The 24,994-nt window shown below is 34.9% G+C and overlaps 1 protein-coding gene across 1 annotated transcript; it reads right to left on the bottom strand.

Annotated features, from left to right (window-relative positions):
- Positions 1-632: 632 nt before the first annotated feature.
- On the bottom strand, positions 633-24,889 carry LOC121370894 (uncharacterized protein CCDC198-like). The gene is made up of 8 exons (XM_041496425.1): positions 24,686-24,889; positions 20,008-20,346; positions 14,889-14,971; positions 14,156-14,239; positions 12,571-12,678; positions 11,121-11,228; positions 10,138-10,210; positions 633-7,971 (listed from the first exon to the last, which is right to left on the bottom strand). Exons 2-8 carry the CDS (start codon positions 20,165-20,167, stop codon positions 7,802-7,804), a joined length of 786 nt encoding a protein of 261 aa, XP_041352359.1. The 5' UTR covers positions 20,168-20,346; positions 24,686-24,889; the 3' UTR covers positions 633-7,801.
- Between the last annotated feature and the right edge of the window lie 105 nt (positions 24,890-24,994).

Raw genomic sequence — 24,994 nt, 5'->3', positions numbered from 1 at the left:
CAAACCTTGCCATGGTTTGTGCTATCCTGCCTGTGGGAAGCGCAAATAAAAGATCCCTTGCTGCCTGTCATAAAAGAGTACCCTATGTGGCGACAGCAGGTTTCCTCTAAAAAAAAAAAGTGTCACAATGACCATATGGTTGACCTCCAATAGCCGATAAAATAAGAAAGAAAATTTTCATATATGGCTTCAGTTTACTCGACATTTTCATTGGTCGGCTGTTGACAATAGACACACGCCCGCGGCCTTGGTAATGGCACAAAACTAGATAAAACGGAGTGAGTGATAAAGATATTTAATTCTAAGAATGCAGAATGTAATAAGAATTAATTGCTTAAAAAAATTAATTGTGAATTTGAAAAAAAATCCGGATATTTGGCATCAATTCCAGAATTCCGAGTACGTGATGAAAATTCCGGAAAGTTGGTCGGCCTGTTGTAGTGTGTATTAGTGGTTAATAGCTTGGTGTGACCATTCGTCTGCCTGCACTCTCAGCCAATATGGTGTATTGTCATGGGATAAGATCACATGAACGTTCCCACCCAACCATCATAGTAAGAAAACAGAATGAGTAAGAAGTGCAAATGAATAAAAGCTTGCTGCAATCATTAAACCAAACAAAACGAACACAGTTTCACTAAAATTTCTTTTTAATCATAGAGGATGGAATTTTTCTGTTTCTATTGGTTACAATGTCATGTAAGGCCATGAGAATGAAAGCTGATTTGCATCCACTGCCCATGTCTGAAATCCGATCCGAAAATTTTTCATTAGTCATACAATATTATTTTACGAAAGTACTGTACTGCACAACAAGCATTAAGTTAAAAGATTACTAGTATATCATCCTTTGAAACCATGGCAAGTGGTCGTGGAGATTGGTCTATGTGTCAGACAATTAGCTTGGTCAGTCGCTTTTTGCGTAGTTAATCGACCAATGCAGGGCTCAAAGTTGAGAATTTGTTACCAATATTTCTGCCATATGCAAATCGCTCACATACACATGTATGGCAATTTTAGTCTGGCCTACAGTAATTTTAAAACTAACAAAACAAAATTATTCCTTCAACAAATGGGAATAATTTTTATCTAGTAGCAAAAAACAGCCATCAGTAAAGACCCTTACCTATGATGGTTTGTATCATTGCCATTAGTGCCATCATCATGTCCGAGCTCTGTATAGCTTCCTGTGTACATTCCATAGGTATGTAAATAGCTGTCCCAATTTCTTGAATTTGTTTAACAAAGATTCTTTTCAATTGTCTTTTTTTCTTCTTATAGAAATATTCAGTGAAATGTAAAAATATCCATACTATACATGTATATATCCTAGGTTATGAGTTTTGAACTTTGGATGCAAAACTACAACTTATATTCTTGTGACCTGTACAAATTTCCTTCTTTACTATAATGAATCTGTATTAGTAATTGTTATCAGACTAATTTAAGATATTTTTATTCTGTGGTTTAATTGACATCTAGTGATTACAATCTTGGATAGATTTAGGTGCTATAAACAGCCAATTAAATCATTACTATGTCTGTAGGTGGCAAAAGACCTCCACAACAAAACATCACAAAAATAAATATATTCACACCCACCCAATATGTTACATTTAAATTTCACACTGAAATACATAGGCATCGGAAGATGACAGCAAATGGGGTGGGGTGGGAATAGTTGAAAAAATGATTTTCAAATGATAGGCTACAGAGGGGAGGGGGGGGGAGAGGGGGAGAGGGGCGGCAGTGCAAGGATTTATATCAGATTTTTTTTCAGGGAGGAGGTATACCACTTAAAAAGGGCTTCTACAATATCAGGGAGGAGTGCTACATTTAAAAAATGCACCTACAATATTCAAAAGTGCACTAACATGCATTATATCATTATACATGGTAATACTCCCCTCCATCAAAACATAAAGCTGTCCAAGATATTACATGTTCTCCACTGAACATGAAAATTAACTATTCATTTGCTACACATTGAGTTTAAAGGGCACTTCAGAATTCAGGGGTGTGTGCACCCCAACACTGTACCCCTGGGCTGTGCCCCCCCCCCCCCCCCACCACATTCTGCTTCCGACACTTATGGAATATCATTATGTATGAACAAAGAGTGAGACAAATATATATATAAATAACACATCATATGAATAAACAAATGCACAAACATCACATCAATATATAAAATAAAAAGGCTATGCTTCGTCATGACCCTGTTTCATCAATACTATAATAGGTAAGACTAATATAATAACATACTGTAAACATAATTCTATACATCTTGACTGAATTGTGAATGCTAGAGCATCTAATACCACAACTTGGACTATAATTATAATACTATCTGTGCCTAATATCACAGTCGGAGTTTAAATATATAACATTAACAATTCTAAATAATGTGTGTGATTAACGTCTTGACTTCTGTAATACATGTACATGTACATGTACTAAAAATTAAATACTATCATTGCTTGATACATGTATCACAATTTCAATAATACTGCAATTGAAGCAATTTATATATTGCTAATATCACAGTTCGACTTCATTAATATTGTATTATAAAAATAGAATGAGCAAACATGTATAATAGCCCTTATTTGGCTAAATGTTTGATTTCTAACAGCTCTTTTCGCTGTCTGATACTCATACACCAGGCCTGGTGCTTATAAAACTTTCAAGAGTCTAAAACTCGAGCCTCTAATAGAGTCTGACACTAATGTCATGACAACACTATACAAATTGTATGCATGTGACGTCATTAGCAAATTTCTAAACATTTTATAATCACGGGCCCAGATGTCTTGTATTTGGTATACAATGCAACTAAGTGTATTTTTACACTGATCTCAAAACAACTCATTAGTCTTTATTACGTTATATCTACTTGTAAATTCATCCTCCTCATCACTATCGTTTTTGTGACTATGTGTTTAGGAGGACGGACAGTTACACAATTAACCAAAAATGTCTATAATCCTTAAAACCCAGTGGTAACCAGCCTAACTTATTAATAAAAAATTAAAATATTTCTGTAATGGCTAATTTGGCCTTATATACAACAGACTGAAACAATATCTATTAACAGTTTAACAATCTAACACAAATCTTGAAACTAAAAATGTGTACATGATGGAAAGTTAAAATTAACTGAAAAAATAAAAACCCTTTAAAGTTTCTTTTGTTTAGCAGCACTACTAGATCACATGGATTGCAGCTACTCAATGTTAAACATTTGGTAATTTATAAAAAAAGCTGCTATATTTTTCAGTTAGCTGGAGGGGATATTTTTTAATGCACTAAAACTAGCCCAGACTAGTTTAATAGTCTTTTAACATATAAAAGAGGTCATCAGTGATGGGACATCCATTAGTTTTAACTGGTCTTATTCAGGGCTATAGACTTCGTTCATTTGTAAATGTTACTATCACAGTAAAACAGCATAAGAATTTGACAATTCCACAATATTTAAATTTGTAAAGTAAAGATAAATCATTTAAGGGTTTAATTTATAATAAAATTAAAACCAGACAAAACAATGTTTTGCCAAGTTGTAGTCAAATATCAGATGACATTTCATATCTTTTATTTCCAAAACTAAGAGGCTACTTCAATTACGATAAAAACATTTTTTTTTATTGAAAATCCTGCATTAAATGGTTGTGGCTAAAGGAAAAAGTATCACCGAGTTAACTACCTTGAATTGTGACATTTTGTGATTTAAAAAAACCCTATACATACTTTAAATTATCGATAATGACTCGCATACATACATGTATGAATAATGATGTCATCATTGTTTTTATTTTGATTAAAGTTTGGACTGTTTAGCATAGGCATTTTGTAAGACAGTTCAACAATTTTATTATAAAGTTAACCTTTAATAACATTTCTTAAAGCATCTCTCCCACCAAAAAACCCAAAAAGAAAACTAAGCTGCTGGGTCCCCCATAAATTTTGCGATAGTTTTTTTATGATCCCCCTCCAAACCTCCCCCAAAGTTACCTTGGCATTCCGCCTCATGTCAATGGGGCCCCCCTAAATGGATTTTCTGGATCCGCCACTGTGTATACATGTTATATCAATTGTTCGAATGAAACATAAATTTAGAGTTTATTAATTACACCATATTGGACCCTGCTTCATAATACTAATTTGTATAAATGTCAGATGAAACAAACACAATACTGCTCTACAAAAACAGTCATTAAATTAATCTGAACAATCAATACTTTATTAGTAAAGAACTCATCTCTAAAAAATTACAGAATCAATTTTGTTATCCAATTCAAAATTAAACCAAATAAGACATCATTATGAATGATAACTAAGACAACATAAAAATAAACATTATGGCACATTCATGGACAAATGTATGTATGTATGTCTATATTTAATTATATGTTCAATCTTTTGTCTTTTTGGTGATATCCATTATTGCATTTGAAGTTTATTCATATCAATTTATAAAAACCAAAGCAGTTTATTTAACAAATAGCATATTTTCTCATGTATCATGTGCACTTTTTTCTTTATAAGGCACAACATGAGAGTACATAACAAAACAAAATACCCTGGCAAAACAACTTTAAAGATCAGTAAGTTATTGTACTTTTAAAACTTCAGAAAATTTGTCGATTATATTCCTTCTATTAAATAATGATCAAAACTCCCCATAAAAGTTCCTATTCTAGTAATAGCTGTATCACTAGTGAAAGAAATGTATGAACACATCTGTTAATCCTCGTTAAAATTAAGAAGATGGCATGGAGAATCACCTTGGGCCAGAATCTTTGGGTTTTTTAATCAACTATTTCCATTAAATCTGTCTATGTTAAAAAAAAAATATATAGACACATCTGATTGTAATTTTAAACAGGGCTGTGCCATATTTCATCAGCTTTTATAATTTTCTGTCATGTCATAGCCATAATTATTAATGGATTACTTTATTACAGATTTCAAATTTGGGTGATAAATATTTTTTTTTAAACTTAATTAAACACTAAATAACATTAGAAATTCAATCACAATAAAGATAATTGTAGAAAGTCTATGTACTATTAGCACAATATAAAAAACTGAAAACAAAAGTTATCCGGCTATCTTATGCATAAACATTATGCGTCTAATGAGAAGACTGCTAGATTTAAGTCTAGACTATTAGTTGTTTTGTGACTGATGTTTGTGAAAATAACATTACATCTTGCATTCAAAGTTGTATTTAATGAAAACGAAAACAAATCACTGCATTACAGACAAATACATTTTCACATGGTTTACGATAAACGGTTGTAAATATAAATATATTTTCCCATGCTATCTTTATAGCGTGGGTTATAGCAATACATTGAACAATGTTATGGCACACTTCTGATGTAGTCTGTATTGCAGCAGTTGTGGTTTGTGAAATTGACATCATTTAACATCATTGTAACTGACCTTGTTGAATGTTATTAATATCGACTGTGAAGCTATTACATCATAGTTAACATTTGTAATAAATCACAGGTTGTGGGTAATAATGGTCAAGTTATTTTCACATTACAGTGATGTATGACAGCACCTCACAAATACTTTTAGCACTTAAAATGTTACAATACATTATTAAGGGATGCAAAACCTGTTAAGGTTAAAAGAATAAAACAACTGACTGAAAGTGTGCATTGATAAAAAACAATGACCTTCAATACCTAATAAGACAACAAGCAAGTTAAAATATGCCGTCAATGCCCCAGTGCATAAGCTGCATATGCCAAATTTGTTAAACATTCATAATGGCTTAAAGGGAAGATTATTCTGGTCCGGAGAGTAGTTTGAAATGAAACATTTCTAGTACAATTTACAAAAATATGATAAAAGTAAGAGTACAGGTGAGGTACATGATATGCCCATCAGGAGTTAGATAGAGAAGCTCACACATAAATAAATAAAAGTGTTAAATGCATCACTGGATTATAATTATGTGAAATTTGTGCAATGGGATGGATTAACAGTTTGTTTTGGACCAACTACTGATGATACTGCACTCACTGGAGAAGGTGCTGTCTGATTAATGAAGTTATTGTTCTGTATTACCGTATAATGGGAAAAGTTTTGTAGCACCAGTACCACAGAGACATTGGGGAAGAAACAGTTCTTGTATGAAATGTTAATTAGACAAATTATGTTTATATGTTTATATATATATATATATATATATATATATATATATATATAAATAATAGGTCAGTTATTTAGAACAATGAAAAGCAGATCTGGGTGACCTAGTAAAAGACGAAGATCTATCATCTACAACCATGAAACATAGGTCTTAGTGACCTACCGTATTGTTCCTATTTGTAGCGCCCCCTCTAATATAAGTGCCCCCTATGATCACGAGAAGTGTATCATGAAACGGTACCCGTAAAATAGTAAAACTGCCGACTTGCAATGACAATAATCGGTAAACAAATAAAATCCAAACAGGTGAAGCACTACAACACTAGTATGGGCGAACAGTATGTCACACATGTCGTTTATCAAATGTATGTCGCTGTTATCTCCACGCAGAATGAACGCACGACACTCCGTTAACGCTGTTCAAAACCGGAAGTACAAACATACCGGTAGGTATTTACACCGACACCGTAACACCGTTTAAAATATATTCAGACTGGGTGACAAAATGAAGTGGGCAAGTATGAGGGGTCTCAATCACACACCCCTCCCCACCCCACTTTCAAATACACTCCGCAGGCCCTATATGCCTACGTGCACAGTACCATGTATTTTGATAAATCAGCTGACGATGTACGGTACGCTACGTCATTTCAACAAGAAAACGTCACTGGTGGAGTGACTCGGCCGCAAAGCTTTTGATGTCTAAGCGAGCCAGACGCATTGACAGTTTGATACGAGGATTTTTCACACGTATTACGAAACGTGTTCTATTATTCTAATTAGCGCGCCCCCTTTGTGTTTTGCATTGCGCCCGGGCGCTACAAATAGGAATAATACTGTAGTAATGGTACACAGCACACTGCCATCCTAAGTTGTTCTTGCATGCATGGTTTGATGGTTGCTCATGAATTAGTAAGATATAGAGAGAAAACCTTTTTCCTAATATGCAGTAAACCATGAAAATTAGGTCTTAGTGACCTAGTGATGGAATGCAACATAACCGCATCCCAAGTTGTTACTGTGTGCAAAGTTTGTGGTCCTGCATGGATTAACGAGGAAGATATTATGGCCTGTACAAGGGATTTCCTTTATTGTGCAGTAATCCCTGAAAAGTAAGTCTCAGTGACCTAGTAATGGTGTGTGACACTGATATCCAAGGTTGTATTTGCATGCAAGATTTGATGATCCCATACACATTGATAAGGAAGATATGCCCCAGATAAAGATTCATCTTAATATGTAATAAGCTGAAAAATAGGTCACAGTCACCTAGTAATCGTATACAACACAACCCCATCCCAACTGCTTTTAAGGTTTGATGGTCTTGCATTCATTGGTACCCAAGATGTGGTCCAGACAAGAACAGTTAATGGAAGGACTACACCATACCATAGTACAACATAATAAAGATGGGCATATAAAAATAAATAAATCATTGTTGAGTTACCCATCCCATAACCACTTGGATGTTCGATGTTTAAACATTATATTTATGTCTGTTAGAGTAGTTAAGATGGTGACCAGTTTTTGCATGTGCAAACACATGCATATATATATATATGGATGGGCTACAGTATCCATCTCCTATGGCAATGAGCTTAAAATAAAAATATTTAAATTCAAAATATCATCAGGAATCAAAGAAATCATCACCATGTGCATGTGCATGATTTAGACCAGGAGGCCGCTGAAACGCATTTTCAAAACTGTCAATTGTGCTTGTACTAACTGTCGGCCGCAAATTGAGAGGTTTCAACTTTTTACGACTTCTTTCATTGTCTTCGTCTAACCAAGATCCAGCTGAAAATGAAAGAGGTTCATTTAGATTTAAATATTTTATCACAGTGCAGGACAGGGCCCAAATGTTTATGGCTATCTCTATGCTACAATATTGTGAAATTGTTGTAGGCTATGACATCACTACAACACACACCACAGTGACGTTATACCCTATGATGGTTTTACCATATCATAGCACTAGGATAGCTTCGAAAATCTGTAGTCATGACAGCAATCCAATTAAAATTAACTCTACTGGTCTACCAGTAGATCTAACAGCATTGCGTGGACTCCCATGTCCAGGTGATATTTCATCTATAAATAACAATTTAAATATCGACCAATAACACTTCGCCTTTTATAGTGTTATTTAGGAGCATACAAACTCTAAAAATATCGGGCGAGACTATTTATGCAATAGTCAAACTTGTTGGTCTATTTCAACATTAAAAAATGGGGGAAAGTGCAGTAATAAACTCTGGATTATATACTAGTATAAAGAGATTTTATGGCTATACCATCACATTTTTTTTTTTGGCTTTAAAATTTTTTTATATAAAATTTTATATTAAAATTAGTTTCCAGCATACTTTGTAATTCACCCGAATCATTTCCTATACCCACGACATAATCCCGAATGTTTTCAAATTCTTTTAAAATCATTGGCATGATTTTGCAAGTAAGGTTTTGATTGGTCGAATGAAAGGTCAACTGGACATGAGCTCCAACGGGGTGCTGTTAGATCCACAGGTAATAGTAATTAACCAGTGGAGCTAATTTTAATTACATTGCCGTGACAGTACATAACCAACTATGGGCACTGGAAAAATATGAGTTCATTTAGGACAATTGATCCTGCAACTCTTCGCACCTCAGACAGGTACTCTAGCATTGAGCTACAACCTGTCCCAAGATGGAAGAAAATACCTTGATACAATGGGTCCACCACGGTGGACTGAACCTGCAATCCATTACAACTCGAAAAAGAACTTCCACTAAACTGCATCCCACCCAATAAATTTTACACAGTTCTAGATTTTATGTGATTATTATTACATATATTTTTTTAATTAAAAAAAAAAATCCTGTCTGTTTGTAGGCCCATCTCATCTGGCACACTCTGCAAATATATCCTGCCATCAAACTTGCAGACACAGAAGATACAATTACACACAAAATATACTAAGTACAATCAAACTTGGATAACTCCACCTGTGATCTCTCAAAAGTTTTGATTTCTCAACATGAAGTGACGGTCCCGGCCGAATTGCTATACAAACTAGTAATAACAGCCTTCGAAAACTCAAACTTCGAACACTCGATAAACTCAATATCTCGACCTAATTCTTTGGACCCGCCTTATACACCTCCAAAACGTGACGCGTGTGAATTGATCAAACTGTCTGTGCCGATAGTATTTTAAAGATGAATGAATTGTCAATCAGACGAAGTGCACCTGTCTCGGGTGGTCTGGGCTGTCGCGGATTACAGAATAATAGATTGCCGACTAAGTGGGACAAACTGTTCCTGTGTTTGGCTGTGGGTGTTCGTACATGGCGGAGACCCTTGCTACGTAATACATAATTAGAGACAGTCTGGTTAACATCAAAAAGCACACTTGTAATAATTGTTTGTGCTCTTTCTTCTTCTTTTTAAAAAATAAATTAGTGCTTTTTAATGATTTTTCTTATTTAAAATAATTTAAATAATTTAAAATAACTGTGTGAAAAACAAATGTACTGAGTGTTATTCGGCATTCAGTGTTTTATTTGTTAGTTACGTTCTACCATATTTTGACATCTGCAAAATACATCAACATTCATTATATCATTTACTTCCTTCATATGGGTTATCGTTTTTGTGTTGTTATTTACTTACTTTTATAATATACGTAAAATAAATGTATCACAGACGTCGTAAAATGCCAACAAAAAGGGTGGGGTGACAGTTATATTTTAATTCGCCTTTCAACTGAGGATGCATACTTTTCAGAGTTAAGAGGTAAGCAGTGAAGTACATGCTTCTCACAATATTAAGCAAAATCATCCAACTGCACTCAAATTTGAACTCTTATATATTAATTTTAAAAAGTCAAATTCCCTGAAACTCAAACTATTTCCTCATCCCCTTCAAGATCGAGTTATCGAAGTTTGACTGTTTATAAAAAACCCAACAACATGCTCTTACTGTCACTGTTATTATATGTCTCATCTTTCTCCACATCTAATGAAACATCTGGATCCCCTTGTAAACGCTTTGCCTGTAGAAAAAGAAATATAAAAATAAAAATCAAGAATGCAGTTTTATGTGATACTAATATCCATTAGTTTCCAAGGTCGGCCAGTTACCTCCCTTGATCAGATGACGTGGACAGTGACATGCCAACTGTTCAGGTAATATTTGCTTATGAAATGCGATAAAAATTGGAGATCTTCTTTATTACAAGTACATTGTGGGTGCTGAATTATATTTACATTACCTTTATGACAACATTATGGCTAGTACTACTAGTCAGTCAATTCAGTTAAAAAAAGAAAACATAATTAAAATGACAGAATATTTTCTATTTACTTTTTAATTTCAAAAGCATATTTGAGTTCAGTCAATAAGTGGAAAAGAGGTAGAAAAACATTAAATGGTCTCTAATGATCTCCTCAACTTTTCACGTAAAATAGCTTAAAAGTTCCGAAAAATGTTATAATCATCCACTTTACAGACATCAGGCCCTAATCTAGAATTGAAAAATTAGAAATGACTTCTCCTTTCCTCAAAGAAAGGGGAGACGATTGATAAAACTAGATGAAGTGAACATTTATTTGGACATTTCATGTTTTACCATATTCCGCGTTCATTCGGAAAAATTCTGAATTATACACTTGGTTCTATATAATAATATTCTGATATAAAATACTACTAATTTAAACAAAACAATTGTATGTTTCATTGAAAATGTGATATTATTAAGTAGCTGATAATGTGTCGTTACGTTAACTTCAATTTCTCACTACTGCTAATAACATGGTGACTTGAACAGACTTTGGCAAAGAAAATGTTCACTTCGCCGGCGAGATTTGGGCCTGGGACATTACTTCGGTGATGCTTTAACTACAAGTGTTAAAACCTATTTTGTGGCCAGTGCAGTTGTAACATAAACTAGAGACAAATGAAACCTTTTCTCTAGCTCTCCGTGCTCGTTCTTCCTTCAATCTCTGTCTTTCTTTAATTTCCTCCAGCTTAGCTTCCCTCTTCAACTCTGCCAATTTGAGCTGCTCCATAATCTGTTAATAAGGGCACACTATAAACATACCAGTATACACTCTAAATTCACAACATCTATTAAGATGTTAATAAAGAAAGTTTAAAGAACATGTTGCCACCACATCAGTATTAGTAATTAGTATTAGCACTATAAACATAATTGGGGTGGGACGAAGCCCAGAGGTAAAGGGCTCGCTTGATACGTGGTTGGTTTGGGATCGACTGATATATCAAAGGCTGTGGTATGTGCTATCCTGTCTGTGTGATGGTGCATATAAAAGATTCCTTGCTACTAATGGAAAATGTAGCAGGTTTCCTTTCTAAGACTATATGACAACCAATAGCCGATAATTAATAAATCAATGTGCTCTAGTGGTGTCATTAAACAAAACAAACTTGATTTATTTATAAACATAATTATATTACATAAAATATCAAATATCCAGGAATGAATGAATGTTTAATGACACCCCAGCACGAAAAATAGATCAGCTATTGGAAAAAGGCAAAACATCAATATAAATTCAACAGTTAAATTACAACACAGTGTAAAGAACTGTGCAAAAAATACAAATATCACAGATAGTAGATACAATTAAAATTTAGAATAAAAGTCAGTATCACATAGAAGCTGTAATATAAGTTCTGGATGGGATAGAATGATTCCATCACATTTCGTTATCTTTTCTAGTTTCTGTCAGATGCTTAAACTCCACCAAAATGTGGCGTACTGTCAGAGTACGCTGACAGTGCTCACACTGAGGTGGAGGACTTTTCTTCAAGATAAATGAATGGGTCAAGTAGGTATGACCAATACGAGCACGACACAAGACTATTTCATCCTTCCTGCACTGTTTATAGGACTGCCACTTTCCCGAGACTGGCTTGATAACATGAAGCTTGTTCACAACCGCACCATCCTAATCATGTTGCCAAGTCGAAAAGATAAATTGGTTGATACTATATTTAAAATCAGTATAAGGCACACTAACCCCGGCATGAGGCAAATCTAAAGCAGACGTGGCAGCTGAATCTGCCTTTTCATTAAACCTGATGCCAACATGGCTGGGCACCCATTAAAATATAATAATAAAAAATTTCGTATCTTCTAAATTCAATGGACATAACTGTCAAAAAAGTGTCAATCCCCATGAAAGTCAAACTTGATCTGTAACACATTATGATAAAGCTATATACACAAAATTTCATCTCAATCTCTTGAGGCATTGCGAAAATACATCTGGAAAACTATGTGGATAGATGGACAGACTGATGGACAGACAGACAAACAGAAGGTCAAAACCTATAGTCCCATAAACATACATAAATTTTAACTACACATTAAACAAATATGATTACAACCTTCATTTGTTCTTCTCGCCGACGTTGTTCCTCAAATTCTCTTGCTTTTAGCAGCTCATTGCGTCGTTTTGATGATTTCTGAGATTTCTTTATTTTTTTTTGTAATGCCTACAAAAAGTGTTTTTCAAAAGATTAATACTGACAAAGGTTATCAAATGGTTCACCCATCTTAACATTGACCTTTCTGGATGATGGTTCTTATGTAACTCTACTAATTTAATGTTGTCACTCCTCTTGTACAACCAAATTTGGTGCTAAAATGTCATATATGTGTATCACAAAGCAAAATTGTTCAATATATTTTCATGTTTTATTTAAAATTTATTGGCAGGTTGCTGGTGTCAATTTAGAAAAAAAAAGCACAGATATTTTTCTGTCCTATCATTTAATCAGGATAAGGCATGACGTACATAAAGAATATAAATTCAAAATGTAACTTATTTTATGCTTGTTTTTCTCAATACAGAATTTGTGAAAATATGACATTCTTGCATTAATCCAGTGAAAAATGTGCACTGACAGATATAACAACAAAACGCATCCCACAGATGTTTCTATCTGGTTTTTGTCTGGACTTGTAAATGGCATCGGTAGAATTTAGATGTTACTGTTTACAATATATAATTCACAGAGACATGTTTCTCCCATCCCTAGCCATGCAAGACAGACGTATTCCATAATGTCAGCCCATGCGGAATAAATCGTTCTTGCATGACCATGTGACTTCTATAGTTTGAGCTGATATGAACAATGGGTGACGTCACATAAACGGCAAAATAACGCAAGAAATGCTTTTTATATTTCATAAAAACAAGGAAACCTGCATTCATAATGAAATTATACTATCATTTGCAGTTTATACTTTCAGTATAAACCATTTTTGGGTACAATCGTTTGAATGGTTATGATTATTTTATTGTAAGATAAAAAATAATAAATGTAGGTTTTTCAAGTTTTCCCAAAATGCTTGTTTTTCATCTATGGATGGGAGAAAAATAATCCTCCATTATGTGTATCCATGTGGAACAGGACTATTCCACCCTTGGGTACATAATATGATGTCAGGGACTTGGCAAGCCTCATCCCTGACAACAAATTATTATGTACCCTCTGGTGGAATAGCCATGTCCCACATGGACACATATAAAGGATTCTTTTAATCTTGTACAGGTGACCATTTTCCTGCTAGAACAAAAAAGTGCAACCAACCATTGTGGTAATTAGCAGCAAAGGCTAATACAAGTCTTCCTAAAAAGCAGACATATATATAGAGAGCCATTCATATATCAGTCACAGTATAATGGTTGGAACATGTGCTAACTCAGAGGAAAGAAAGAAAGAAATGTTTTATTTAACGACGCACTCAACACATTTTATTTACGGTTATATGGCGTCAGACATATGGTTAAGGACCACACAGATTTTTAGAGGAAACCCACTGTCGCCACTACAAGGATACATGAAATGTGCTTGATCAATCTTAGAACCATTGAGATAGAGAGTGCAGAATTAACCCAGTATCTTCTTGAAGATACACTGATCAGAGAACTTTAGTTTGATTAAAAAATGTATTGAAGTTACTTACCAATTCTCGTTTTTCATCAGCTAGCTTCTGCTTTTGTGCCAGCATTTCTGGAGTGAGCTTTGGCAGGTTCAAGGGTTCTAATTTCTGAAATATAACACCAAGCAATCTACGATTAGATATGTTGTTAGAATAGCATTTTGTCTTAACTGAATTTATATGGCTTTTACCGGGTAATATTCTCCAAACAGTGTTTGTATGCTACTCTTTCCTCCACATTTTCTCAATTCTCTTCTCTCTTTCTTTGCGTATATATATATAATTTAACTTTATATATTTGGTCAATGTATAATATTATATTATCAAATTCTATTATTTAGTATTATTACTACTCAGTCTACTGCATCTGTTTTTCTACTGTTAAGTTACGGAGGTCTCAATATAGGTGTTATCTGTTGACCAATCAAAAAAAAGAAATCATGGTGTGAAATATTTGCTTGTTTTTCTTGTTTTTTAAATATATATTCCTGCATTGACTAACTAACCTTGAGTGGCCAAAGTTTAATAATTAACAAATTTAACATAGAGCTACATGTAGTTAATCATTTGTTATGATTCCATGATTTGTTGTATTACTGATACATGTTCAAAAGAAGCAACATATCTTTATTCTGTTTGTACTGTTTAGGACCCAGAAGTATAATATCCCAAATTAATTTATGAATTTACAGAGTTTTTATCACTGGACTGTCAATAAGGTGAGATTTTTAGAATACTAGATTACATCAGCACCTACCTTTAGTCTTGGAGGATGCTTGGCAATGAGACTAGCAGTTGGCCGGTCATCTAGACATACTTCGAAGGCAATGCCCCTCGGCACTACAAAATAAAATGTTTTAGGTTCTAATATTATATTTTCAATGTTATCAGCAGTATTTGGAGGATGGCAGACTACATGTAACAGTTTCTGGCAGGAGTCCTTTTGTAAATGGTTTCTCAAGAAAATTAATCCCTAAAGCGGGCTTTAGTTAATGTTTCAAGTTACTTGACATCACATACTACCTTTGTTTACAGAATGATGTAATCAACAGGTAGCAAAAACCATCTACTTTCTAAATGACGAGACTAATTAAGCAATACAAATGATGCATTACATGTATCTGGGGTTGTGTGCTAGTCATTTTTTTTCAACCACTGCTTTCTGGCACCTTTCTACCATTTGACGTAACTAGAAACTTGCTTTCAGTTCATACTGCAAGATCACTCACACTTCTACTGATGTTACTGTTTTCTACACTTGTTTGAGGTGGAATATTTGTAATACTAAAACACACAGACCTCTAACAAAACAAAAATGTGAAAACCATTTATGGGTTACACAACAAGTTGAGGTAACCCATTTAGTTTTTGGATAACCCATTATGACCATGTAAACCATGGAAGATATTTGTTTACTGGTTGCGGTATACACAAGATGCTTGGGCAATGCACAAACACAACTACAATCTTTCAGCTGTTGTACGATTTACTCTATTCTGATTGAACAACGTCGCACAAAGACTGAATGTTATCCTTCGATAAACATCAGAAAATTACATCATTACACCAGCTGAGAATTCATTATCTAAAACAGGTCATGAAAAGAACATTAGAAGCTGATTTATGCATATTTTAACTAATTATGGTGTGTTCAGCTGCTTGTGCTCAAATTGTAATAGGGAACTATAGGAAGCAATGTTTGGGGGGGGGGGGGGGGGGGGGGGGGTGACATGCTCCAATGGATAAAGTATTGAAAAAATATGGAATGTCAAAAATGAATTATGTGTATTTTTAAATAAATAAGTTGTGCTGTTTGTAAATATAAAAATTGTTTATAATTTTGTTGTGAACTTATTGATGTATAACTGTCACAAATTTAGTATAATGTCGCTTTGCTATGCTACGCGATTTTATACAATTTGTGACTTATACATCCATAAATTCACAAAAAATGAGACAAACAATTCTTATATAAACAGACCACAAAATATACAAAATGGCCAAGTAAGAATTCCAAACTGTATCAGTGTGTGCACAATGCTTAATTAGTGACAGGCCATAAATCCAGACTTTCACTTATTGGCTTATGCTCATGTTTAAAGCTAATGGACATGCATGTCATTTACTTGCATAAAACAAGAGATGTGTCTTTTTTATATGTTAGTCATGGAACACTCAATGGGGAGGGGGTGGTTTTGGGTGATGGCACAATTTAGTTGAGTTTGAAGAGTGCTAGCCTGAGGTACCTGGTTCGTAAGATCAAACTACCTCGGCAGATCCAATGTTTTTTTCCCACTGTCTCAACCAGTACCCTACAATTGATATATATCAAAGGCTGTGGTATGTGATATCTTGGGGGAAAAAAGTGCATACCGGTTTTAAAGATCCCCTCCTACCGAAGGAAAAATGTAGCTGGTTTCCTCTAAAGACTACATGTCAGAATTACCAACTGATGTTTGACATCCAATGTTTAATCAATGTGCTCCAGTGGTGTTAAACAAAACAGATTTTAACTTTTAATGGAATGGGGAATGTCCCACTACTGAATGACATTGTCACTTCTAGGTGCATAGTTATACACACAGTAAAGTATATCAAGCAACCACTTTTAATTGTATCTTCCTTTAATAACCATTACAATCACTATGTCAACAACTGCTACCATGGTGATGATGTTATGTTTGAAGTAAACAGATTGATTCACACAAGACAATAGGCTTCTGCAACGCTGTTTTTCCATTACATTTAATACTGTAAGCATACAGAGCAAAGACTATTTCTACATGTATAATATACAATTCCACCAACACACGCGGTTGTTCTGCTACATATACTTCACATTAATAATTTACCCTATTTTGTGAAAACATCTGTCATACAAACCCTCAATATTACTAGGAAATGAAAGACATCTTGTATAAAGAAAGAAATGTTTTATTTAATGACGCACTGGACACATTTTATTTACGGTTATATGGCGTCAGACATATGTTTAAGGACCACTCAGATATTGAGAAAGGAAACCCGCTGTCGCCACTTTATGGGCTCTCTTTTTTTATTAGCAGCAAGGGATCTTTTATATGCACCATCCCACAGACAGGGTAGTACATACCACAGCCTTTGATATACCAGTCGTGGTGCACTGGTTGGAACGAGAAATAACCCAATGGGCCCACCGACGGGGATTGATCCCACACCGATCGTGCATCGAGTGAGTGCTGAACCACTGGGCTACGTCCCGCTCCGACATCGTGTATAAATTTAATAGGCGATCTTTTTGTTTTATATTTGTTCTTCTTTTTTTTCATATTAGCTATCGTAATAGGCTGTTTCAGAAATGATCACATGGGAAGGGGGTTGTCAAGATGTACCACAAATTATGTACGGTGTAGGCCTACAAAGTTAAAGTTTTATTGTTTAACGACACCACTAGAGCACTTTAATCATTGGCTATTGGATGTCAAACATTTAGTAATTCTGACACATAGTCATCAGAGAAAACCTGCTACATTATTCCATTAGCAGCAAGGAATCTTTAACATGCACTTTCCCACAGACAGGAAAGCACATACCACAGCCTTTAACCAGATGTGGTGCCCTGGTTGGAACAAGAAAAAAAACCCCAATCATTTGAATGGATCCACCAAGGTCAAGGTGGTTTGATTCTGTGATGCAAGCACCTCAGGCTAGCACTCAACCAACAGAGCTAGGTCAGCAGAACATTTTGTCAAATTATCTATTAAACTTCAAAAATGGCAGTTATTTCTAACTAACAAAATATTTTGCCTAATTAAAACAAGCATTCTGACAGTACCACTAAAGCAATACATGTGACGTCCCCTACTGGGCCCAACATACTTTTGTATCTCCTAAATTCAAGGGCCATAACTCTGTGAATTTTGTTTTAATTGCCATGAAAGTCAAAAATGATCTCTAACAGAACATGATGAAGCATTACACAAAACATTGAGGCACTGCCAAAAGAAAACATGGAAAAAACATTTTCGTATCTCCTAAGTTCAAGGACCATAACTGGGTCAAAAATTGATAAATCACCATGAAAGTCAATTTTAATCTAAAACAGTACATGATAAAGCTATAAACAAAATTTCAGCTCAATATCTCAAAACATTGTGCAAAAAAATCTGGAAAACAAATTTGCATATCACCTAAGTTCAAGGGAAATATTGAAATTATGGCTAAAACCAGTTATTCATGGAGATTCTCATTAGTTGCTCAAGTTACTGCAAATTATTAATTATTATTTTAGGGTAGACATGTACTAATGCAGCAGAAACCCCAATTAGCAGTGCAGAATATGAGTTTGTAACTACTTAGAAAATTCAAACCCTTCAAAACTGGATCTACATTTTTTTTTAACTTGGACCTGTGGATGTCCATCTTAGTGGGGTTTCACTGTATTACTAACAAACACAAGTAACAAAACTAGGATTCCACCAGTCTATTAAACAGGACTGTAGAAAGTACTCGCCCGCTCGCCAAATGTGAGTAAACATTCTTACGGACGATTTAAAAAAATGGAACTACCAGCCCGACGGTCTACCTGTCTCTTCGGTTTCGTTTGACACGTAATGCTGATCACTTACCAGGTGTCATTAATAATTAATGTTTTATCAATATATCTATATACTAGTATTTAATTGGAAATGAAGACACTGTATATTATAATATTGCTAACAATATATTGTTCTATAGATTGGTGGACTAGTAGAAGTTCTGGCGGGCTAGTAAATTTTAGTTGGTCCTGTTCCGGCAGGCTATAGTTAAATATTTTCCATTTCTGCACCCGTGATTAAAACATGAAGGATAAAACAATACACAATAACTACATATGGATAAATTCATATAACTCTGTATACAAGCAAACCTACTCAATCGAACCACTGAGGCATTAAACTTGCTCTGCATGGCACCAGGATGTGAACCCAGTACCTACCAGCTTTAAGTCTGATGGCTTAACCACTACACTACCAAGGCTGGTTGGCTTGTAATAAGTAGCTATTTGTCTTATATTATACAGCTATATATATCTTCTATATATCTGTTTTAATCAAATCGCCTCCTTTATACCATGTGATTGAACAATAATAATAGTCTTATACACAAAAAGCCAAATATGATGCTAAATACCCATACTGGATGCTAAAAATCCATACTGGACACACATGCACTATGCTTTGTTAAGTGACATCAATCCTATAAATTTACATTTCTTGGCAACGCTAATGCTGTTTGAGCTCATAAGTTCTACAGAAAACAAAGTTTTTAATAAATATACAGAACCTCAAATACATTGTTTTTGCTTCCAGTTCCTATTTATTGCATGAACTTATTTTGCATGAACTTATCTTACTGGTTATTGATATCAACGTTTTAAGTATGCAACCTCTCTAAAATAGCTGCAAAATGATATTTTAGAGCCTCTACATTTTAAAATTTTCTAGGGGTGTGGAGGGATAGAGCATGGCCAAAGAACCCCCAGTGTCTTGCACCTTCCATGCTTGTTTGTTCCAAGAATTCATCTGCCCCCACCCAAAAAAATCTTGCTATGGTCCTGCTATCCTGCTATTCCTACTAAAAGCAGCTTGCAAGGAGTCTTTTATATGTACTTTCCCATAGCCAGGACAGCACATACCATGGCCTTTGATGTACCAGTTGTGGGGTGCTGCTTGGAGCAATGGCTAATTGATCCTATGAACCATCTTTGTTCACTGGCCTACATCCCACACCACCACCTAATGAAATATAATTTAAAATATGTTGCAAAGCAAAATTTTATATATTCTGTTCTGTTCCATTAGGTGGATTTGTAATTTAAGTAACTGGTTTAATTATATTGTCAATAAAAATACTACCTGGGTTGTTGGAGGATATATCCTGTCTGTTCCCGTTGCTGTCAGTCACTATGTTCTGCTTTTTCTTTGTTCCTGTAGTAACATGACCATTCATCTGTCCATTCTGACCATCCACATGTCCATCTGGGCTGACCCCAACTGTCGAGGAGCCACACCCCATATCAAAAGTTTAATGTTTAACTCACAAATGTTGGTTGGTTAATTTTTCCGATGATCTCACCATCACATCTTGCATAGCAACATTTATGACTAAGTATTAATAGCACATGTCTTCAGTTCAAGGACATTTTAATACTTCTACAACTGGAAACATTCTTCAGGTATACTGTTTTAATTAATCTGAAAAATACCAGGAAAAAAAATCAATTAAAGTCAATGACCAGCAGGTTTAAGCTGAACAACAAACATTATGAAACATTTGGCAAATTTGGTCAAAATCTTTAACCAAATGCAAATTCCCATTAGCCAGACAGAATATAACAAAACTGAGGTTCTTTATAAAAATCTAATCGTATATATTTTGGCTGACTGACACATTTCTCCAGTGCTGTACAATATCAGATTAAGCAGTTGTGGGGCCATAGCAAAACCGTAGCATATTACACATGCACTATCCCCATACTACTGTAGGCTTACATAGTCATAAAAGAAAACTGCCTATAATTGCAGTTGTAATCTATTAGCTGTAATGTGCTCTAGATATAAAAAAATAACGAGTTGATATGCTGGGCCCCTGAATATGTGGGGCCCTGAATATGTGGAGCTCATTGCATTTGTTAGTCCAGCACTAGTGATGTTATGAAAACCACTAATGTGTTTTAACTGGCAAAAATTATGTAGAGTACAAAATCTTCCAAAGTGGTCCATACAAAATAGTAGTAGATTTACAAATGATAAGTGATTTTTAAATGAGCTTTTTGGCAAAATAACACTGAAATATAAGTTGCCAAATTCAACTTTAATTTGCATTTGGCACGGACGTAAGAAGGTGCCAAACGCGGGGGGACACATGCATATATATAAATACATGTAAATATATATAAAAACCATCGCTGCTGCTACAAAGTGGGGGGTACATTCCTCCTTGCCCCCACCCCTACTCCAATGTTTGGCAATTTGTCAAATGACAGCTTAAAGGGACATACCCTAGTTTCAACCCGTGAAAATTAACATGAAGTTTAGTTAATCTACAAAACTGTAACACATTTGGATAAAGTTACAATTGAGTGAAACATGAGTCTATGACTTTGAAATGGTGAAATACCCTCTAAAAACAGACTAAAACTCGACTCCATAACTGTTACTTATCAGATGCACGTGCGTTTTAAAAAATATGAGATATTAAAAACACCAGGATGACCAAAAACACTTCGAATGTACAGAAATTTATAATCTAAACAATAAAATCTAAGTAAAATATGATTTACGATATCAAAAGTGGTTATAGTAGTAAATAAAATATGCGTTAGTGGTTTAAAAACTAGGCTATGTCCCTTTAAACCAGGCTGCTCTAGTTCACAAAATGGTAGGCTATATGTATGCACTTTAAAATTCTCTGTGGCATAAAGGCAAGTTTGAGCTACAACAAAAACTAGGACAACCAAAAACAAACTGGATTTACTCAAATTAATTAAAAAGCAAGTTTTAAGTAATGTGCAAAATTTAATGAGAGAAAAGCTGAACTAGCCTCTGCAGATCAGTCAGTGCTAAGACAACCTTAAATAAGAATTTAAATCATAATCAAAGAAAGAAATGTTTTATTTAACGATGCACTCAACACATTTTATTTACAGTTATATGGTGTCAGACTAGGGGTGCAACGATACGATCAAAACCGTATTGCGATATATTGCAATACGACAAACCGTATTGCAGTATGTATTGCGATATATATCTGATATTTATGGATTTGTTTAATGAAGGCAGAAGCGAAACAAATCCAATTGTGTAAATTTAACATAATGAAATAAATAAATGAAAGGAATAAAATGTATGAATTTTAATTACCATATATATATATATATAACGTACGAGTATTCAGTACTGTGTCCAGAAAGTTAATAACAGATAACACCATTGGGACATTTGACAGCTTGAGATAACTCCAGGGAACATTTTTGTACTCTACTAGGACCTACCTTTAATTACCGGTAGATTTCCCCTACGTTTTGTCCAGACAAAAATCGTGAGAAAAAAACCCAAACCAACATTACAATGACAAATATTCCACATACTAGACGGTCACCTATATCGAGGGGTGACCGGTAGCCCAGTGGTAAGGCGTTCGCTTGATGCGCGGTCGGTCTAGGATCGATCCCCGTCGGTGGACACATTGGTCTATTTCTCGTTCCAGCCAGTGCTCCACAACTGGTGTAACAAAGGCCGTGGTATGTACTACCCTGTCTGTGGGATGGTGCATATAAAAGATCCCTTGCTGCCTGACGTAAAAGAGTAGCTTATGTGGCGACAGCAGGTTTCCTCTAAAAAACAATGTCAGAATGACATATGTTTGATGTCCAATAGCCGATGATAAGATAAAAAAAAAAATCAATGTGTTCTAGTGGCGTTGTTAAATAAAACAAACTTTACTTTACTATATCGACTTCGATATGATCTCCTAGGCTAAAAAGCATGTACTTTTTCGCCTGCTCCCAGTTCGTGCCATCGCTAAGTTAAAGTCACCGCGTAAACAGACGAGTGGTATGCATGGTTATTTGCACACTTTCTGTTTGTTTGTCAAATAAGATACAAGAAAACAATAACGTGTAAAAATCGCGATACACAAAACTGTACCGCGGTTCGTATCGAGCTGATGGATCATCGCGATATACCGGTATATCGTTGCAGCACTACGTCAGACATATGGTTAAGAACCACACAGATATTGAGAGAGGAAACCCATTGTTGCCAGTTCAAGGGCTACTCTTTTTTATTAATATTAGAAGCAAGGGATCTTTTATATGCATCATCCCACAGACAGGATAGTACATACCATGACCTAAGATCTACCAGTCGTGGTACACTGGCTGGAACGAGAAATAGCCCAATAGGCCCACCGACAGGGATCAATCCTACACCGATCCTGCATGGAGTGAGCGCTGAACCACTGGGCTACGTCCTGCTCCAAAATCATAATCAAATGTAAGTATTTTAAAAGTATACTTAAACGACAGACTAAGACAGTTGTCAGCTCATGGAGATGTTTTTTAAACTTTTTATTTCTATATTTGGCTATTCTTTTGTTAATATGTTTTACTATGAAGTCTTCACAATGAATGGGTGAGATTTAGCTCAGTTGGTTGAGCACACACCTGAAGTGGTTGTGTCAAAGGATGAAACCACCTCAGTGGATTCATTTAACTTATTGGTTTTTTCTCTCGTTCCAACTAGTGCACCACAACTGGTCAAAGGCCGTAGTATGTGCTTTCCTATTTGTGGGAAAGTGCATATAAAAGATCCCTTGCTTCTAATGGAAAAATGTAGCAGGTTTCGTCTGATGATTATGAGTTAGAATTACCAAATGTTTCACACCCAATAGCCGATGATTAATTAATCAATGTGCTCTATTGGTATCATTAAACAAAACAAACTTTAACTTTTTAATTTTGTTCGCCGTGAACAAAATTAAGGCGAGCTGAAGATCAACCTCCTGAAATGGCCTTAGCATTACAATTTTTTTTATGTTACATGGGGGTATAACAAATGCTGAATGGCCCCTAATGGAAAGATATCTGCTGGTTACCCCCCATTATACTGATACATGTATAAAGAGGGAACGTAGCTCACTCTAACCTAAAAATTAACCCTAACTCTAACTACATGTAAATCTAACTCTAACCCTAACTCTACAAACCAAAATCGGGGGGGGGGGGGGGGGGGGGTAACGTCGGATATTTAAAAACAAAACAAAACAACCACATCACATTTATGTAGGCTATGTATGAATAAAAAGCTACATCATAGAATTGTTTGTAACTACAAACAATTATTTGATTGAACAAGGTTAATTTTGTTTAGTATTATTAACAGTAATCTTACTAACAGTTTTAATATAATATGTATAACTAATTTTTAAATTCTACTACACATGATTCACAAAACGGATGATGCTACTTTAAGATAGCGTCGTTAGAAACCACTCAGTCCACTGCAAATCAAATCATGTCCGTGGAAAATAGGCGGGCCGCGTGAGAACGAAAATGTAAATGTTTTTTTCTTGTCCTACTCTATATAAATAATGATATAAAAAAACGGGCTTGTGTCTCCCCTACTAGAAACTGCCCCCGGTAGGGATTGTGTCGGTCCCCTGCCCGCTCCTCCCTCCGGAACTTCCGACACCATTCCTACACTGCTACAGCCCTGTAAATACATTGCAGGCCATGACATCCCAGCAATATTCAAAATAATAAATATATTAAAATATGCCCCATTCGTCTTCCAGAAATTAAATAAGCCAATAAATAAATAAATAAATATTTAACCTGGCGTTGCATAAAGTTATACAAAAGTAGACACCATCCTGATGCCGGACCGAACTTCAAATTTAATGAATGTAATGAATTTTGCAATATTTATTAGTATTAACTTTTACAAAAAAATATGTAACTAATGTTATTCTGTTATAAGATGTATTGGTTTAGTTGACAATTACAAACGACTAGTGAAAATCTTTACTTACTCCTTCCAGTTCGTGAACGCAGAAAGGAATGCCACAACAAGTCGTCGAGTACCTGTGACGTCATAGTTTCTCGGCGACAAGTAAATAACAGAGGGACACAGCTGTTGTGGTTAGCGATTTGTAACATAAACTCATTAACTGTTAATATATGGCACTTCACTGTCACAAATATCTTTTATTGGTAGACATAATGTGTGATTAATGTGAATAAAGATTTTATTTTTTTAATCACCATATTATTTTTCATTGTCATTGTTACCTATAAGTGTCCTGTTATCGTGAGAACTAGACCGCATTTTAAATATTCAA

Source organism: Gigantopelta aegis, chromosome 4 (genome assembly GCF_016097555.1).
Source record: "Gigantopelta aegis isolate Gae_Host chromosome 4, Gae_host_genome, whole genome shotgun sequence".
Lineage (NCBI taxonomy): Eukaryota > Metazoa > Mollusca > Gastropoda > Neomphalida > Peltospiridae > Gigantopelta > Gigantopelta aegis.
This window is presented reverse-complemented; position numbering and strand designations above follow the sequence as displayed.

Coding starts and splice junctions, on each gene's coding strand:
- LOC121370894 (XM_041496425.1), bottom strand. CDS start 20,167: ATGGGGTGTGGCTCCTCGACAGTTGGGGTCAGCCCAGATGGACATGTG. Junction 14,240..14,888: donor AGCATCCTCCAAGACTAAAG/GTAGGTGCTGAT, acceptor GTTATATTTCAG/AAATTAGAACCCTTGAACCT. Junction 12,679..14,155: donor CTGATGAAAAACGAGAATTG/GTAAGTAACTTC, acceptor CACTTTTTGTAG/GCATTACAAAAAAAAATAAA.